The sequence below is a fragment of the Peromyscus eremicus genome, chromosome 15 (assembly GCF_949786415.1).
Source record: "Peromyscus eremicus chromosome 15, PerEre_H2_v1, whole genome shotgun sequence".
NCBI classification, from domain to species: domain Eukaryota; kingdom Metazoa; phylum Chordata; class Mammalia; order Rodentia; family Cricetidae; genus Peromyscus; species Peromyscus eremicus.
The window spans coordinates 41,989,629-42,010,388 of NC_081431.1; the positions used below are offsets into that span (position 1 = coordinate 41,989,629).

At 43.4% G+C, this 20,760-nt stretch overlaps 1 protein-coding gene across 1 annotated transcript in view; it reads left to right on the plus strand.

Moving 5' to 3' along the window:
- Positions 1–20,760, plus strand: part of Rgl1 (ral guanine nucleotide dissociation stimulator like 1) — a 256,031-nt gene that overhangs the window by 103,371 nt on the left and 131,900 nt on the right. Inside the window, exon 2 of the mRNA XM_059280899.1 lies at positions 3,738–3,901. Coding sequence (XP_059136882.1) covers positions 3,770–3,901 — 132 coding nt within the window. The 5' untranslated portion in view covers positions 3,738–3,769. The remainder of the gene's footprint in view (positions 1–3,737; positions 3,902–20,760) is intronic.

Below are 20,760 nucleotides of genomic sequence, written 5' to 3' on the forward strand. Positions count from 1 at the left end.
TGTTTTAAGAATGAGGACAGCACTCTAAGGGAGGAAGGCCACAATGCCCTCTGTTCTCAGTATACAAAAATTGGCTACCATGAAAATGTCTAGCTGGCTTTTAGGAGAACCAGTAGGAAACCTTTAACTCATTAATTGCTGAAAAAAAAACGTAAGTTTGAAAAAGAAAATGTATAAAATACTTTATACTTAAGAGGAATAGGCAAGTCAGTGGTTGTATAATTTGGGGGTGGGGCAGCCAAGCATTCAGCCAAACATGTGGGATTCCTCTGAGCGAGGGGTCCCATGTGAGTAGGCAGGCCTGTCAGTCACACACCTGTAAAACCTACCCCGATCAAAACTTTAGTCAGTAGGGAAGAGGGAAAGGAATAATCCCTTGCTGGTGAAATTTCCCCCTACATCTAGCCTGCTCTAACCTGCGCACTACTCAGGTGTGAGCCTCTCTCTAGGGGGCGCTGTTGTGCTAGAGAGAAACTGACGTCAGCCCTGGTGCACACGAAGGGGCACCAGAAGGAGGGTGCTCCATCAGGGATGAGAGGGGGTGGAGGGAGGGGCTTTCAGAACTGATATGAGAGTAGGAGAGGGGATGGAGGCAATGCCTTCTTCAATGACCTGGAGGTGGGGTGTGGGGAGAGGAACTTGGGAACCTCCGGCTTCCTAGTAGTGTAATACAGCTACTTGGGCCCTCTGAATTTCATGTTTCACCCTGGTAAAACAGTGGTAACCACCTTCTAAGGTTATTGCATGTGTGAGAGCTCAAAGGGGGAAATACGGAGCCCAGTGGCTGGTACCTAGCGTCGTTTTTTTCTCTCTAAATGAGTAGATAATGAGGATTGGGTGGAAAAGACCTCCAGTGTCAGGGCTGGGACAGCAGGTGGAGAATCTCCAAAGCTTGCAGAATCTTGTAAGAGCTGGCTGCCTCTCCGTGACCCTCCTCAGCTGCCAGTGCCTTGGGGCTGTTGCCAAAGCAGAAACGCATCTTTCCCCCAGACAGGGTAAGGAGCAGTCTGTGGGAAGTCAGTTCACAGTAGAGTTCAGTCCCAGCACTGAAAATGGGCCAACTTTCACCCACACTGTGGAGATGAGAGAGCAGCTGTGGGCAGACTGTGGGGTCGCTGGGTTGCAGCGTGCTTACAGATGTACAGTGTTCATTCTGAGCTTTTGTAATTTGTCTGGTTTATCCAGTTACCTTTCCATGACATGTGGAGAGTGCACCAGAGCCGTCCTATGTAGTCCCCTCACTTTGTTTTGATTTATTGTTTGTTGTTTACAGTATTATCTCCAGTAACAACAATGGAATTTCCTTCCCCACCAATCTGGTCTATTTCCATTTTGCCTGTTTATTTTTAATTTCCTTTTTCTTGGCTTGAAACCTCCCCGTGACTCTGCCTTGTTTATTCCCTCGAATGTGTCAGCATCGTTTATCAGCGTATCCTCTCGGAGGAATGCTGTCCACTCTTAACTGTGTAGGTTGTATTTTCCTGACTCCTAACGGGAGCATGCTGTGCACTCCGTGTTTCTAAATACTATATGATGGCCTGGGCTAGCTCATGGTTGCTCTCTGCAAGCAGGCAGCCTTGCAGTCTGTGGCTTCCAGATGGAGCATATGAGGCCCCAAGGCAGAGAAAGAACTCCTCTGTAGAGAGACTTGTCTCTGTTTCTCTGACATCACCCCTGGCTCTCTCTCTGTCTTACTTTTCCATCCACTCTGATTTGGCAGCAGGTTACATGAGCATAAGGCCTGCCTTTTGCAGATCTGCTCAACTCCCTGAAGCCATAAGAAATAGTTGTTAATTAGTGATCAATCCCATCTTGCAGTGTAGCCATTGGGAACACATGCTGAATCTACACTTGTTCCCTTATGGTGAAGAACTCAGCCCACCAAGCCAATGAGGTCTAAGGGGGAGGAGATAACTTGACTTTATTACTTGTTATGTGAATTAGCAAAATACTGACTCTTTTTTATTTCTGGGTTGTCATGAGTCACTAAATTATTGGATTGACATTCATTTAACTTCATTTAATATTTACTTATTTGCTTATAACATTTGCTTTGAATAGGACACATCTATAGTCTCAAAGGACTTCCAGGACTTGAAGGTAGAAATGGGGCTGAAAGCAAGTAGATATGATGCGGTCGTATCCTCAGTACACAGAGAGGGTCCCCATTAAGTCTCTTGGCGGTGTGACTAGAGTGAACAGACGACAAACAAAAACTAGAATATTGGATGTCTTTGGGATCCATGTGTGTTTTCTCCTCTTCCTTCTTGTTTGTTTTTTTTGTTTTTTGGGGTGACAGGGTTTCTCTGTGTAACATCCCTGGCTGTCCTGGAACTCACTCTGTCGATCAAGCTGGCCTCAGACTCAAATATTCATCTGCCTCCCCCTGCAGTGCTGGGATCAAAGGTGTGTGCCACCACTGCCTAGTCCCATCTGTGTTTTCAAGTGACTGGAGTGGTGTGGCCTAGGTGGGGAGTCAGTGGTCAGTGGCCAGTGGTCAGTGGCACATGCTCAGCGTGAGAAAAGGGAGACGAAAGGGGCCAGGCACAAAGGGCCTTAGCTGCTGTGAGAAGGAGTTTGGGTTTTATTCTCCAAGAAAATTGTAAGTAAGAATATCATGAACAGATAGGCCTCATTGTAAAAGTCCCCCTAAGAAGGGTGTATTTGTGGCATGTGAATGAAAACAAGAAGGCTGTGATAAGATTCTGACAAGAGCTGAAGGAGACCTTCTAGAATAAGGATCCATTGAAAAATCTCGTTTGACTCCAGCGTGAACCCAGAGCCTAAGAAGGGAACGTAGCTGTTAAGTGGACGAGGTCTTCCCCACCTCCTGCTTCCATTGTAGGCTGTGTTGTTTTGCTTTCTATTTCTTGGTGCTGGGGCTCTCATCCAGGGCCTCGTGCATACCAGGTGTGTGCTCAGCCACCCCCAGTCCTCCATCACAGTTTGGAAACATCATTCTTGGGGCACTTCACATATTGCTAAAGCTTGTTTACAGTCTTTCTGCCCTGGAGCATAGGCCTTAGAGATTTGAGAACAAATACTACTGAATTTTGTGTGTGGCTAACACAGAGTTTTGCATGTCCAGCTTCCCAGCGTGTGTTTGAGGAGCAAAACTCCCAGGGCTTTAGCCAATGTTTCTTCCAAACTGTCAGTGAAATACAGAATATGAAAAGACCATCGTGATTTGCCTTTCCCCCACCCATTTCCACTTTTCCTCCCCAGGGTCCAGAGCAAAATGGCAAGAGATATAATAAGCAGATTTTGTTTTTTTAATTTCCTATGACATTTGTATCACAGGAGATAGAGATGGCTCAGCTGTTGAGAGCCCATACTGTTCTTGCAGAGGACCCAAGTTCAGTTCTCAGCACTGACATCTGGCATCTCACAACCACCTGTAGCTCCAGCTCCAGGGTATCTGATGCCCTCTACTGGCCTCCAAGGGTACCTGCATCCATGTGCACAGACCCCTCCATGTAATTACAAATAAAATATTAAAAAAAATAAAGTTTGTATCACTGTCCGTTATCAAGAGGTGTCCTTATTCTTCCAGAAGCCTGCATTAAAATACCAGTAATAAATATTTAAATATAAAAAGTGACCATAAGAGTTATGTCTATTGTAATAGTGTCTTCGGTGGTTTCACTGTCCGAAAACTGAGCACAGTAATTAGCTTTCATATCTTTTCAAATATTATTTTTTATTTTAATCTGGCTTGTATTTCATTCTTCCACCAGATCCGTAATGCCTCCTGCTTGCCTCTTTCAAGATGGACGGAAAATCTGTGGGAGAGCCTACTCAAGTGGAGTCTAAAGTCAAACTTTCCACCAAAATAGACAACGCGGGACACTGGCTGGTGGAGGATCATGCTCGAATATGGGAAGTTTTAAAGACAGAGGAGGTAAGACAATGCTAAGCGCCAGAGCTTGTGTAGTGATGGATTTGACCATACCCGAGACTAGGAAATTCCTGGTGTAGCTGACACCCCAGGCCAGCTTGCAAGTCTGTTCAGGCACCGTAGGAACGGCTAAGACTGGAGAACAGTAAGCCAGACATATGTCCCCTGCCTGGGCTTTATCGATGACACAGTGATTCAGGTAAAGGAGGTAATAGCGCTAACTGCCAATGCATGAAATCATAACTTGAGCTCATACATGGGTAACCTGCCCTGTGGTCTTGGATAGCTCCCTGGTGTAGATGAAGGCAGGCGTTCTTCTTCCTATCTTCTCTCCCAAGGTTGCTCTTCTGTGATTTTCTTCTTTCTCAAGCCTTTTATTGAAGTCTCAACAAATGCTAGTAGCGCGCGTGTGTGTGTGTGTGTGTGTGTGTGTGTGTGTATGTTGTGTGTGTGTTGTATGTGCGTTTATGTGTGTATGTGTATATGTGTGTTTGTGTTTGTATGTGTATTTGTGAATGTGTGTGTTTGTGTGTATATATGTGTGTTTGTGTGTATATGTGTGTGCTTGTGTGCATATGTTTGTGTTTGTGTGAGTATGTTGTATATAGAAGATAGAAAGGAGAAACCACTCATGCAGTTATGTGTTTGAGATACACTCATAAGTAATGACAAGGTCCTGAAGAAGCGCTTCCCTGAGGAACAACTGAATGAGAGGCTATAACAAGAAGATTAAAAACCAGGATGGAGTTGATAACCCAAGCTTGGGAAAACCTCACTTCACTGACCTTGGCATTTACCCTTCCTGATTTCTCTGAACTGAAGTGAAAGCTAGGGTATCACGGATGGAAAGAGCATCTCAGGGAGAATGCCACCCTAAAACTTCAGAACAGCTAATGTGGTATGGAAACGTGATAGGAAAAACACTGACCACTTGGTAAATGGTACTGGAAGACAAAAAGTGTCTTCAAAGGGCTCTCCTGGGAGCTTTCACTACCTTAGAAAGCTGTCCAGGGTCTGGGCCTCAGTTGCAAGTTCAGAAATATTGTTTCTCATATAGCTAACAGCAGGGTGCTCATAATAAACACAATATAAAAATGCAAATAATGATGGAAGGTTATGCTGAGCTGAGTGTATGCATGCCCATATGTGAGAATCTTTCCATTTCAATACCTGGTGAGTGAATTTTGGGGTTATTTATTTTAAAAATTGTTAATCTTTTTCTAAAGTGGAGATACCAATTTATGATCCTAGCAATTGCATGCAAAAATTTCTACTATTCTACATGCTGTCATCATTTAGAATTAATAGATTTTATAGTTTTTCAAATATTGTTGATATAAAATAAAATTTTCTTCATTGCTCATCATTCTTCCTTTGCATCTCAGTCTTATCTGAGACTGATTTAAAAAAAAATTAAAACATTTTTATCACATTCTATATGTTTATTTTGTGTGTGAACGTCATTTGCCAGCTTGAGCCTGCTTTTATTTTTCCATTAATATTTACTTTTCTGAGGATTACAATATAATGAGTCTCTCTTTCTCTCCTCCCTACACACACACACACACACACACACACACACACACACACACACACACAAATATAAATCGATGTCTTTCATTGATCTGGAAATTTCTCCACAATTTTTAAGTCCAGAATTTTCCACCTCCTCCTTTTGTGAGTCCTACACGATTTGTGCTTTCTTTTTCATTCTTTGTTCATGCTCTCCAACCTCTTTCAGAATTACTGTATTTTATTTTTCTTTGTGCTGCATTCTGATTCGTTTCATGTCTATATACTAACCACTCGCCCATATTTTTATTTCTAGAAGTTCCTTTTTGATTTTTTGTTTTACTAAGTGTCATTATTTATTTGCCTCTTGCTTCCTAATCATATTTTTATCTTTAAAGTCCCATGTGTTAAGATCTTGGAAGGGCCTGAGATTTTACTCTAGTGCCACAGTTTCACAAATACTGGAAGACGATATGAACCACTTGGCTCAAACAAGTGACTTCATTATTCAGTGAAAGCTGTAGCCAGAGTGTGCACATGTTTGTTTTGGTTCCCTTGTCCCAGTTCCTACAAGAGGGACAGAGCTGGGCCTAGGTGGATTCCTGTACAGGATGTGAGCACTGAGCTGGGGAGTCTTCTTTCTATTAGCAGGCAGCAAGCAAGCTTGCACTTTGACTTAGTGGGAGACACCAGTGCACCTCTCAAAGTTCCTTAAGGCTAGCCCTTGAAAAATGGCCTGGGTAAAGAGTATCTGGGACTTTGAATTTTTTACCCACACAGTGAGACAGGCAGGAGGCAAGGGAGACTTCACAGTATTTTTTCCTAACAGTGTTAAATATAATGATTTTAAAATTCCAGTTCTAATTCTGAAACTGTGTGTCTTATTCTATTCTCTGATCTGTCTCTTTGTCCTCACACAGGGTGTGATTTTTGGATTAATTTATTTTTCTTGGGAATGACAGAAATTTCCTCCAGGGAGGATTTCCATTTGTTTTTGGTAGCGCTACCAATGGAAGGCCATTTTGTTTACTTTATTGAAAATAAATTATTTCATATAATATATTCTGATTATGGTTTCTCCTCCCTCTATTCCACCCAGTTGCCTCCTCTCCTCTCATCAAGATTCACACCCTTTTGTCTCTTGTTAGAAAACAAACAGACATCTAAGGAATAATGAGATACCATATGATAAGGTAAAACAAAACCAGATAAGTTAGAATGTGATGGAACAATGAAGCAAGAAAAAGCACAAGAAACACATATAGGCACACAGACACACTGGTTCACACACACCTGAATCCATAAAACACAAAACTAGAAGCCATGATATATATGCAAAGGACCTGTAAGGTTTAAAAAAAAAATCCTGGCTTAACATTGTGAGACAAGAAACCGCCAAAGGTGCTGTTTTGTTCATTTTGTGTTGGCCATCTAGTGCTAGGCATGCAACCTACCCTTAAGAGTGATTTATTTCCCCAGTGAGACTCCCTTGGTGAAAATTTTTCATTTGCAAGTGGCTATCACTGTAGATGGCTTCTGGCCTAGGGATGAGGATGTGTGTCCACTTCTCTTTTCAGCTCTAGGACCCCATCTGATGCAGAATCATGCAGTCCTTGTACATGCTGCCTTAGTCTTTGTGTGTTCACGTGTGTGATGGTCCTCTGTGTCTAGAAGGCCTGTTTCCTTGGTGTCCTCCATCTCCTTTGGCTCTTACACTTTCTGCCTTCTCTTCTGCAGCTTCCTGAGCCCTGAGGGGAGGGATTTGATGGAGATATCCCTTTTTGGTCTAAGCGTTCCAAGATCTCTCACTGCAGTTGTCTGGCTGTGGGTCTCTGTATCTGTTCTCATTTGTTGCAGGAGGAAGCTTCTCTGGTGATGGCTGAGCAAGGCATGGATCTATGAGTACAGCAGAGTGTCATTAGGAGTCATTTTATTGCCGTGTTCCTTTAGCAGAACAGGAGTATTTGGTTTTCCTCTAGGTCCTTGGGATATTTAGTCTCAGATTCTCAGTCACCCAAGCAGTATTGATAGTATGGGTTCCATCTCATAGAGTGGTCATTAACTCAAATCAGGTATTGTTGGTGACTCCCACCAGCTCTGTGCCACTGTTACGCCAGTGTATTTTGCAGGCAGGTCACCATTGCAGATCAAAGCGATTGGAGCCGGGTTGGTGTTTTCCCTTCTTTGATATCACGCAGAATACCTTCCAACACCGTGAACACTCGACCATAGGAGTGAAGGCTCTGGGTAGGCTCTAGTGTGACCTCTCCATAGTCAATGAATTGTGTAGGTATTGTCTTCAGCAATTAGACCTTACCGTCAGTTTGTGGAGAACAACCTTGGCAATAGCCTGGGTTCTTTGGGAGTTAATGGGGGGGGGGGGAACTCATTAGACTTGATTAGATATAACCCATTCCTGATACTGGGAGCTTCATTTGGTGACAAGAGATGTCCACTTGGGTCTCTGACTTCCCCAATATTTGGTGGTTTTATTTAGATAAAAAATGCATATATTTTAGGATATTAGGTTTCCTTAAGACCCCTCAAATTGCCCTTAGTTTTAGCTTTCCCTCCCAGTATTACCTCCTCTGACCCCCCTTTCCCTTCCCCATCCCTGTCTGATCCTCCTAGTCCCCTCCTCCACCTCATCCATCCATGACTATGACAAATAGTCTACCTTCGTTAGGTAGGGATTGTAGCTTGCCTATCAATGGCTTAACAAGTAACATCCAAAGAGAAGTGAGTACATACCATGTTTGTCTTTCTGGGTCTGAGTTACCTCACTCAGGATGATTTTTTTCTAGTTCTATATATTTACCTGTGAATTTCATGATTGCATTTTTTGATGGCTGAGTAATATTCCGTTGTGTAAATGTACCATATTTTCTTTATCTATTCATCTGCTGACAGACTTCTAGGCTGTTTCCAATTTGTGGCTATTATTAGTGGAGAAGCAATGAGCATGGGTGAGCAAGTGTGTCTGTAGTAGGATAAAGTGTCCTTTGGATGGATGCTGACCTCATTGCCCATCTTTGTGGGTTCTACTTCCATGTAGGCTTTGGCTTTGGAGAGATCTGAATTTCTTGACAGTTTATCAATGTATTGAAAATGATACTTTATTTTATTTTTTTTTAATTTTAATTTTTCTGAGGCAGGTATCTCTACATAGCCCTGGCTGTCCTGGAACTCCCTATGTGTACCAGGCTGGCCTTGAACTCACAGAGATCCCCTGCCTCTGCCTCCTGAATGCTAGAACTAAAGGTGTGTGCCACCACACCCAGCTTAAGATATTTTGTTTTATTTTATCAAACTTTTTTAGTGTGAGAGTCCACTAGGGCATTCAGTATAGCATACTGCTAGAAATATGAGTTATTTTAAAGTATGTTCTTAAAACTTAAGAATCTATGTTTTAAAAGCTTATCTTTTAAGCCGGGCGGTGGTGGCACACGCCTTTAATCCCAGCACTCGGGAGGCAGAGCCAGGTGGATCTCTGTGAGTTCGAGGCCAGCCTGGGCTACCAAGTGAGTTCCAGGAAAGGCGCAAAGGTACATGAGAAACCCTGTCTCGAAAAACCAAAAAAAAAAAAAAAAAGTTTATCTTTTAAGATGTATTATACTTAGCAAGTATCATCTTGGGTCATGTAAATTTGTGTTATTCTTTGTTGTGTTCAGTTAAGTACTTGGTTATATGAGTTTATACATTACTGAACTTTGTAATCATCTAAGAGTTTCATGTAGTCACCAACCAGTGTCATGTATATTTGATTTTCAGTGAGGTGATTAATCATAACTATTCCATATAATGCTCTAAAACATAAGTATTTAATTTTAGATTATAAATAAAATGTATATTTAATAACATGTTATAATCTTTATAGAAGGTTCATTTTTGAAAAAACCCTATTTTTATAAGATCTCTGTAAGCTTTTAGTTTTTCAAGTGAATGAGGGAGCAGTGAAAAGACTGACCCTGTTGTGTGATAACGATAACCACTAACTTACATATTGTCAGAGCTCACTGAACTATATCCTTCCCATTGTTATAGATTTTTTTAGACAGAATTCTGCCTTGTGATATGGAGTGGTTTGAACTTGCTATGTAGCCTCAGACTGGCCTCAGACTCACTCTCTTCCCGCTTTAGCCTCCTTTGTCTGGGATCACTGTGTGCACCGCCATGCTCGGCCAAACTGTAGGTGTTAAACTGTTATCTGTCTATCTTAATTCAACAAGGTTTGTCCTTAAAAGTGGGCATGGGATGGATGAAGAGAGTTAAACAAATAAATTGATAGTTGAAGGACAGTGTGGTAGATATGGTAATGAATGTGCCCACAGGTGTTCTGAGAGCAAAGTAACCTAGTACTCTGGTGTAGGTGTGGGCGTCAGGGAAAGCAAGTGTCATAGTAAGCAGCACCTGAGTGCTTTTTAAGAGCAAAGTGGAAATCAGCCCAGCAAAAAGACTTTTAAAAGGGAATCGGATTGACTCTCCTTAGGAGAAGGAGTGTTAGAATATTCTAGAGTAATTTATTTATTTATTTATTCATTTATTTATTTATTTATTTATTTATTTATTTATTTATTTATTTATTTATTTATTTGTGGTTTTTCGAGACAGGGTTTCTCTGTGTAGTTTTGGTGCCTGTCCTGGATCTCGCTCTGTAGACCAGGCTGGCCTCGAACTCACAGAGATCCGCCTGCCTCTGCCTCTGGAGTGCTGGGATTAAAGGCGCGTACTACCGCCACCCAGCAGAATATTCTAGAATCTTCAGCGCCTATAGCAGAAGAGGTGTGGCGAGAGAGGAAGTGAGAGTGACCACAGAATGAAAAGCCTTCAGCTCCTCACTCAGAAGTTTGGAAGCTATCCCATGGTTCCTGGGGGGACAGTGAAGGACTTTAGGCAGGGCAGTAACTTGGTCAGGTTTATTTTTCAGAAAGTCTCTGTTCGACCTGTGTGGAATGGTCCAGAATGCTTCCAAACCACTCTCACTTACACTACCTGTTCTCGTCTGTCCCCGCCGTGTGAGCCAGCGCTAAACTAGGGATTATTGGGGACAGTTTTTTTTTTTTTTTCAAAATAGTAATTTTCTTTTCCCAGCAAGACTGTCTGTCTTTGAGACCATGCCCTTCCATCTTAATTTGCCCTCGTTCATAAACCTCAAAGCACTGGCACTCTGTTAGACAAGGACTGAAATAAATGCCCGACTGACCGGTGAATTTTTTCATGATTTAATGATCATATGTTGTTTCTCTAAATGGTAATGTCAACCAAAATGTTGTCATTTCTGTGTGTGTGGGAGAGTCATCTGATTCATTTTTGAGGTAGCACTATGTTATAGTGATTTGGTTTGTTATTATATTAGATTTTTGTGGCATTACTGGCTGACTCTCTATTGGATTGTCATAAACGCTGGGCTTATCTGTGTTCAGTTTTTGCATGTGTCAGGAGGCCAGTAAAATAGGCTGTGGGGCAGAGACATTCTGTGAAAGTGAAGTACTGATTGCCTGACTGGAAACAGGACATGACCTTTCTCTCTTTATCCAGCTCAGGAATGGGGCCCCACATTGTCACACCACGTTCTTGGAGGAGGAAATAGTAATGCGTTCATCATGCATGCTTTGGGGATTAAATCATACTCATCCGAGGGACAGGAAGAGGGGGATCTTTTAAAAACTGGATGACAGTTTGGACAAGCAGTGGGAGTGTGTTGTGTTAGATTCTGAGGGGCCAGCTCTTTGTTGAACGTCAAGGCTGGGGTTTGATGACAGAGCCCGGACTCTTCTGTACAATTCTGAGGAATTCCTTTTTCTGTCTGCCAAAATTTTCATCTGAGGCAAAGAGACAAAAATTTACTTGCTAGGAACTTATTAATGCATAAAATGCTTTGAAGCATGAGTTCTGAGATGAGTAAAGTTGACATCATCAGTAATGAGGAATAAAATCTCGAGACTGAATGCCTTCAACTGGAGTCTGTAAAGGAGAGAAAATATAACTGACTGAGCACCTCCTTTATATTAAGAACCGAGTCTGGTAAGTCAGGCTCCAAGGCGTTTTGATGACTTTGTTTTTTGTTTCATTTTGTAAGAGAGAGAAAGAACGTGAAGGTGGCTGAGTAGGGAAGTGGGATGGATCTGGGAGAGATTGGGGGAGGGAAATATAATCAAAATATATTGTATCTTAAATAAATAAAAAGATAAAAAAGAACTGTGCTTGACACTTTCATATTATCAATCTATTCAAGAGTCACAGCCCCAGGAAAACTTCATTTTATTCATCAGAAATTTGAAGATTAGAGATTGAGGCACATGCCCTAAGATAGGTAGCTGGCAAGTTGCAGAATAGGTTAAATTCAGTTTGTCTCTCCAGTTCTGGTTTGGAAGCTGCCTACAAGCTTCCGAACCAGCCTGATTCTACACTTCCTTTCCTGGTTCCAACCTCGGCCTGTTCTGGCTCAGGCAGCAGCCTCCGCTCCTAAGAGACCAGCAGAACTCTCAGAAAGCGTGGCTCTGCGGTGTCTGGAAACAGACGCTGATGGGCCATCGAGGCCAACGCCCTCTCCGCTCTCCACAGTGCGGGCCGTCTTTGTGACTAAGTTTCTGTTTAGGTTCCCACCATGTAGCATCTGTGTTAGCTGGTTTCGGCAGCTACTAGATAGCAGCTCGGACAAGCCAGCTTGTAAGTGACATTATTCTTATGTTATTCTGGGAAGTTCACGACCTAGGTGTCCTCCTGGTCAAATTCCAATAAGGGGCTTCTTCCAGGTAGCAGACAACTGACATTTTGCTGTGTCCCCATGTGGCTGGAAGAGCTGGAGAGCCCTCCAGGGTCTCCTTTACAAGACCGTCCACCCTGCTTATGAGGGCTTCCCCCTTACAGCCTGCAGACTTCCAAAGGTCCTGCTTCCTAATGCACACTGGGAATTAGGATTTCAATGTTCAGACTTTGGGCAACACATTCCATTAGTATCAATATCCTGGTTTGTAAATGGCACCCTGAAACACTCAGCTCTTTGTAGTCTAGTCTGTGTAACTGAGCTCGGCTCTATATTGGAACATGTATGTTTCACCTGTTGCCTCGAAGCCTGTTCCTTCCTTGGACATTAAAGCTACCCAGAAGCACACCACATGCCCTTGTTTTGTGCTCTTTTATTAGGCAGCCATGTGTGGTCATAAGAGGGACGTGAAATGGCCATAAGAGTGACATGAAAAACCTTGAAGGGAAAAAAGAAATCCAGCTTGTCATGCTCACAGGATGTAAAGCATGCCCCTCAAGGCCATATGGGAAGACAGTGGTGTTCAGGAAGCAAGCTGGGGGAAGATTTAGATGATTCCCATACTGGAATTAGAGCTGTTAAGCGAGACAGGACAGGTGAAAAGCTTAGGATTGGCTAGTGTGAGGAATTTCGGTGAGCTTTGGGCTGATTTCTAGCTGCCTGGTACCCAGCCTGGGATGACTGATACAGGGGATAGCATCTCTTGACTAGATACAAGTGCTAGTTCTGGAGTGGTTAGTTAACCTATGCAAGACTTGTTGTGGACTCTTTACCTTTAGTAATTGGCTATCTTCTCTGAGAGAGGTACAGTCTCTCATGGCCAGGAAGAGTTTTAAAGATGTCAACACATCGTAATATATAGAATTGAAATATTTACAACACAGTTCCTGAAGCACAGTTATCACTATGGGCATGCATCTGTAGTCAGAGAAGTTTCTCTGGCTCCAGTATACATACTCTATGACTTTTCAGTTTTTTCCATCGGTCCTTGTTGCCAAGAGTCTCAAGTTTTCCATGGTGTGTCCTATAACTCCAAAGTAAAATGAGACACTTGGGAAGTCAAACTTTCATTATGATTGAATTTACATTGATATTCGATAGTCCATTTTATTGCTTCTTCAAGGATGTCATCCTTGACCCCTCCGGTCAGGTTAGTGACACTCCTGTGTTTTTCTGTCATCACTGGAGAGGTATTTGTACATGGCTGTCTCCCAGGGCAGGGCCTCTGTCATATTCATCTGTATCAAATATTATCCAGTGTCTGGTGCAGGGTGGGCAACCGATACTGACCAAATAGAGAACTGCGTGGAGGCCCTAAGAGCACCCCTCTGCAGCCGCACTGGTGGGGACCCCAGCAAATCCATTCATCTGTTTCAGTTTCCTCGTCGATAAGTTGGGCATAGAGATGGGGTTGCAATGGGAATTGAGCTACAGCACGGGGAGTCTTAGGACTGAGCCTTGTCTGCAGTACATAGCAGGTGGAATGTTGTAATTGCCTGCCTCTGTGGGGAGGAGTACCACTGTCCTCGGCCGTTTTCTGTTGCCAACATCACAATGCCACCGACTGGAAAAGGGTTTATATTGGCTCGTGGTTCTGGTCTAAGGTTGCAGGGCTGCTCTGGGAGTAGCTTTTGTGATGGTGAGTCCCAACAAGGTTCAGGACAGTACCTGGCAAAGGACAGAGAGTACAAACTAGTGTGTTTTTCTTCTGGTCTCTTTCTGTTAATCACTGAACCTCCACTCTGATGACTTAGCTAATTCTCATCTCCTCCCAAAGGCCCTGCCTCGAAACACCATATTCAGGTTAAATCTCTACTCCTTCCTTCTTTCCTTCCTTTTTTTTTTTTTTTTTTTTTTTTTTTGGTTTTTGGAGACAGGGTTTCTCTGTGTAGCTTTCCTAGAACTCTGTAGACCAGGCTGGCCTCGAACTCAGAGATCCACTTGAGTGCTGGGATTAAAGGCGTACTTCTTACAGTGTGTCTGCAGTAACCGTCAGGATCTCCTTGTGCTTGCCAGGAAGTTCATTATGCCAGGGCACTCTTGACATGAGGCCGTGGAGAGACCGGGCGTGGGATGAGGGCCTTACAGAGCGACCAGTTTCCTATCGACATTTTGGAAAGTAGGTAAATAAGTAAGTCAGCCAGTTCTGTCCTGACTTGTCTTTCCTCAGAAGTGGCAGATGTGTGGAAGGGATGCCATTATTGAAATTTGCCTCTGCCTTACAAATATTGGGTAAAAACTTGGAAGGTTGTACTCCCCCCACCACAGTGAGTAGCTGGTGCCGATGGACCCCATTCTCCTCAGGCTCAGGCACGGTAGCGTCTGCATACCTTCACTAGACTCCCTTCCCCTGTAATCTGGCATCCAGTGTATTCGCCTGGTTTTCTTGATGATAATTCCTGCTCCAGCAATCTCAGAAAACTTTGTCAGTGAAGAAATTTCAGATAGGTAAAGTTTGGGGCGAGTGCGGTAAGGAGGAGCACTCATGAGAAAGGGCTAACGTTCTTCAAAACATTGCTCCTTACTGGCAATACTATATGCCTCTGTACGCCATGCTGGTCTCTCTACTGAATGCTGGTTCATCACTTAGACCCTGGGGTTCCTGCCCCCTGTAATGCCCACCCCTCGTGGTGCCTGTATCCCAGCACTCAGGAATCTGAGAGGAGAGGACTCAGCTGTTATCCTGTCTCAGCAAAGGAGGCGTGCCCTCTCTCTCCCTCCCTCTCCCCCCTCTTCCCGTATTAGTTCCTTGAAAGAAGCAACTTTAGAGAAGAAAGATGTTTTGGCCCATAGTTTGGGGAGACACAGCACATCAAGGTGTGGGTCGGGGAGCATGGTGACAGGGATGTGGTTTGTTGACTGTGGCAGCTCAAGAGTTAGGCAGCTGGTCAACATCACCTCTGCAGTCAGGAAGCAGCGAGGAGTCGGCTGGGGCAGGAAGTAGGGCTTGCCTACAACTCTCAAGGTCCACCCTCCAGTGATACACTTCCTCAAGCTAGGCTCCACCTCCCAAAGGTTCGAATCTGTGACCTTTCAAAGCAGTTCCACAGCTGGAGAACATGAGCCTGAGGGAGATGTTTCATGTCCAGAGTACAGCATTCTCTTTCTCCTTTCCTTTTTCTCTTCTCCTCCCCTCCCCCTGCCCCGTTCCTCTCCCTGGCCCACATTTCTTTAATGCATGTCTGTTGTATTAAGTACCGTTCCCTTCTTTGATGCCTTTTCTAGGTGACTAGTTCCTAGGCTGAGGCACTACACACCGTTTTCCTCACAGCTGTGCCGTTACAATGTTGAGATGTTTGTTGAATGAACCCACAAACAGTGACGGCATGAACAAGGCCACGGACAGATGAGTGACGCCGCTGGAGTGTCCAAGTGACAATTTCCGTCTCTCGGGATTGGAAGTGATTTCTCTGACATCATAAAAGAGCAGACCCAGGGCTCAGCCGAGGGTTTCACCGTGGGGCTTGGCCTTACACATAATAGGAAACATTACGAATTTACTGGGTTTCCGAGAATCAACAACATGTGTACGTAGTAGAAACAGAGACAGAACCAAACAGCTGATGAGGAGTCTTCAGTCAGCAGAGGCTCCTCCCACTCTTGTTTACCCAATGGGTGGCTGAGCTTACAAACCGGCTCATTGTTGCCTTCAACACTCATTTCCAGTAAGATAAACACCGTGCCAGAACAAATCTGAATTGTTTCAAAGTAAAATTGACCAAGGCAGTTAAAAATGGCAGAAACAGAGACCGGAACGCTGTGATGGGCGAATCATGTGCTTTATCAGAGTAGGAGGAAAAATTGTTTTTAAGGAATAATTGGGAGCGCAGGAAATTTGAGGAGGCAAAAAGAGTCAGGAGTCCAAATGGGTGTCCGGAAGCATTACCATTTCCCGAGAGAAGTTCAAACTGCAGACACTGTTGTCACAAATGAAGTGTGAAATTCCAAGGGCAGTTACACGAGGGTTCAATGGAACAGTGAGGAAAACCCATGGAATAAAGCACGCACGTGAAGATCAGTAAGCTGTGAGTGGCTGGAGGCGGCAGCCATTTTCTGCAGCAAGCAAGGAGTTCAGGAGGGAAATGCCAAGGCTTTGCTGGGCTAGACCCAAACCTCAGAGCCACACGACCTGGAGGAGAGGACTGGGAAGACACAGGAACAGGCCGAAGAGTTCATCCCTGCGTGTCTCACTTTGTTTTACTGTGTAAACAAAATATATAGTTTCCTTATAAAGTCTTCCCACACTGCAAGCATAAATTCTAGTCATCGCAGGACCATGGAAAAGATTCCAGGAATCATGTAGTTAGTAGTTTGTCATCTGTCACCTTAGCCAGGGGGTGGGTTCAGCCTTTGCTGCTGCTTATCTTGATTTGCTTTGATTCATATAATAAAATATATATATATATATATATATATATATATATATATATATATATATATGCAGATATATATTTTGCAATGGAGAAATTCCATGGACTCATGTTACTTCCTCACTTCCTATTCTTCAGCTCAGCCTTATTAGGCAGAATGCTTATGCATGTCGTGCTCTGTTTAACTTAATTTTCTGCACATTTATGAGCAATAGCAGTGCACAGCCCATAGTAGGCACTTCATTGATATGTTAAGTGAGTGGATGAGTAACATATGTGAAGGCACATTCTCTGGCTCAGAAAGCCCATGCTGCTTCCAAACATTGACAGAACTCGGTATGTCAGGAATGAAAAGGAAAGAACCATGGAGTTTGCATCTACACACAATAGGTTTAAATGTGGCCCTGACATTTCCTGGCTGTGAAAACCTTGGACAGGAGTTAATCCTCCAAGTCTCAGCTTTAAAAAATCTAGATGTGTACAATAATACCCTTATAGGAAGATTGAACATACAATGTACACATACATTTAGACAAAGGCTAGCACACAGCACAGGCTCAATAATATTGTTCCCAGGGCTGGAGAGATGGCTCCGTGGTTAAGAGCACTGACTGTTCTTCCAGAAGACCTGAGTTCAATTTCCAGCACCCACATGGCAGCTCACAACTGTCTGTAATTCCAGTTCCAGGGGACCCGACACCCATGGCAAAACACCAATGCACATAAAATAGAAATTAAAAAAAAATATTGCTCCCAATTTTTCTCTACTCTAGTTCATTCAGATTGACCACAAAACCATTGGTATTTTGGTTCTTTGAAAAGTCTTTAATTTTTTTTCAAGACATATTTTACTTTTATTTTATTTTTTGGTTTTTCGAGACAGGGTTTCTCTGTGTAGTTTTGGTTCCTGTCCTGGAGCTGGCTTTGTAGACCAGGCTGGCCTTGAACTCACAGAGATCTGCCTGGCTCTGCCTCCCGAGTACTGGGATTAAAGTGTATGCTACATCGTGTGAATACAATCAGCATAGAGGTTTTGTCCCCTATATATTTTCAATCAGTGAACTAGTGGAAGCTGGCCTGAGCCAAAATGCCGTGGTTCTCCTCGTCATCAGAGGAAGGCATTGGTAGAGGCTTTCCTGAGGACTGGTTGGACTTAGAAGCAGACGTGGAGATAGTTGTTCCGAACCTAACGTGGAGGCAGACGAGGTTTGTAATGCAAAGTTCAACTTTTTTGCTTAGACCACTGGTTGTCCTCTTACATGAGCTGGATCGTGTTTGCGAACTTGCTCTTGAGTTGTTGAAACTAGTAAGTGGTTTTACAATCTGAGAGATGTTTCTTCTTAACAAAGCCAATGGCATTTTCATACCGCATCAGGACACTGGCGTTTGGAGCACAGTTGTGCTGGGGCAGAGATGAGGGATGATTACATTCTAATGATAGTCATTTGCAATATCTGATCATGTTCAAATGCAGGGCCATTACACAGGGTTTCAAAATGGAAACTAAGCGGGCCAGACAATTCGGTATACAGCTAACCATCTGGTGACCTCGCCTTTGACTCCTCGGGGAGGGAGTTGATAAAAAAAACTGATGGTCTGAGCTTGTGACTTGTCCGATTGCAGAATAACATCATTATAGCCTAATTTCTAGCTATTGTTTCATAGTCTGAGTCTCTACAATCCTATAAGATTCCCAAAGACTAAGCTTTACAAAATCTAATTATGAGACAAAATTCCTAGCCATTCTTTTCTAATCTGAGAGTATGCTTTCCATCATTCTGCTAGGTTTTGTTTTATTTTCTTTTGGGTTTGTTTTTGCCATAATGCCTTCCTGGAGGGAGGAAGATTTGTTTTGTTCACCATGTCAAGGGTATAGTCCATCACAGTGGGGAGGATATCATTGTGCTGGGGAGGATGTTATTGTGGTGGGCAGGATGCCATTGTGGTGGGCAGGATGTAGTAGCAGAGACGCTCACCTTATGGTGGCCAGGAAGCAAACAGGGGGTGCCTACACAGTAAAGTTTCTCTTTTTCTTTGATTTTATTCATGTCCCTAGCCTGTGGGATAGTGACACCCACCTTCAGGACATCCCTTCTCATAAATAATCTTTTCTGGAAATCCCCTTTGTAGATACCCCCAGGCTGTGCTTCACCTAATCCCCAGGCATCTGTGATGGCTAGGTTAGTTTTCATTGTCAACTTGATACAATCTAGACTCTTCCTGGTGAGAGTCTCAGGAGGGACTGTCCAGGTCAGACTGGCCTGTGGGCGTATCTGCAGGAGATGATCTCCATGATGTTAATTGAGGTGGGACAGCCCAGCCTGTAAGCGGTCAGTATTCCTAGGGGTTGGGGCCTCACTATATAAAAGAGGAGAAAGTGAACAGAGCAGGAATATGCAGACATTCTCTCTGCTCTTGACTGTCTATGTATGTCATCAATGGTTTCAAGTTCCTGTCGCTGGCACTCTCAGTGATAGAATGAAACCTGGAATTGTGGAGGAAAATAACCCTTTCTTATCCAAGGTGCCTTTTTCAGGGTTTGGAGTCCTAGCAACAGGAAACAAAACCAATACAGCATCTCTCAGTCTCATCCAATTGACAACAAGATAACCAAGGCAATTGTTATTTACAATCTTTTGATGACAGCCCTCCCCCACTTTGTTCGCACTCTGAGCCCCCCCCCAACCCCATCCTTCTGCTAACATTTCATCTGAAGTGGGTGCTTGAGGGACAGACCACCTTCGGTTCGCTTTATATGTCCAAGAATAGTTTTAACTTACAGGTTTGGGGAACATCCCTTTTGCTTCTGGTTTTATCCATCTCCCCTTATAGGTAACGTGCTCAGTCGTCCTAAACAGGATCGATTGATTCTTGGCTCCATTTCCATCCCACATGGTGGCTTTTCGATGGATCTGTGGAATCTTGTGATCAGAGGAAGGCCTGAGACCTTGTTGTAAGTGAGGGTTAAACCACCATAAGGCTCAACAGACAGACATCAGCAGAATGCAGCATAGGGGTGTTGGCAGTGCTTCTGTTTGGAATTCTACAGAAAAGAAGTGAAGCTGTGTCCTTTCAGAGAGAAAAGAAGGAAAAAGGGGGGCTACTGAAGGTGAACAGGGGAAGGAAACATTGACAGAGTGGGGCTCTTACAAGCTAAGGTTTTATTAAGTTAAGAAGGATAATGTTTAGATACACTTTGGAATGGTGTAAGAGATTTGCAGCCTTGTTTTGTATAATATGTCCTGCACTTCATGGAGGTAAGCAGAGGAAATGTGGGTTGAGAGGCACAGGAGTTAGGAAGACGGGAACCTGGAGTGAAAGAGGGTATACCGTCCGTCCGTATTCCAGATTGTCTGTCCTCAGCACGATCTATATTATCCATGCTTCAATCACATATCTCGGGTTTGGGTTCAAGATATACATGGTCAGCTCTTGATCATTTTTGGGGGGGGGGGGAGTGGGACACACTTTTCTAGATCATTACCAAAAATTAACCGTATTCCCTGAGGTCTATATTCTGGCCTTGTTTGAACAAATACACAGAGATGGGGAAGCAATTTCTAAAAGAAACAATTCTGTTTCCTGGCAGAATTGTATACTTGGTACCGCTGGATTGGAGTCCCCTGTTGATTCTTATTTCAGTCCTTCCAGGGACCCCTTCCAGGGGCTGGGACAACAACAGTGGGACCACACCTCTCCTGCCACATTGGGCTTCCATCAGTAAGTGAGCAGAATAGCTACCTATGGGGGAGGTGTCAAAGATTTAAGATGACAAGTTGCAGTGTTGAAAAAACAAAAAACAAACCAAAAAAAACAAAAAAAAACCCAAAACCAAAACAAACAAACAAACAAAAAACCCTTCTTTGTTCTCCTGTGAGTGAAGATAGTCCATTTGAACTTGAAGGCGTTAACAAGACCCCCAGTGTTAACTCTAGGGCATTGTGTGTGGCAGCCCCCAAAGTTAATTCTGGGCCAAGGTGAATGTGAGTGAGAGATCCCCCAAGATTAAGTCTAAGATTTGATGTGCTTCAGATACTGGTTGCATGTGCTGTTTCAGATATTTATTATTTTGTGGATTGTGGTGGAGACTTCCAAAACAAGGAGATAGACACACAGATGAGGAAAGACAGTTTGTGATTTTATATGTTTTAATGAATAATGGGGAAACATCTGTGTCACACTCTATAACCCAACCATAAAAAGAAGCTGGTGTG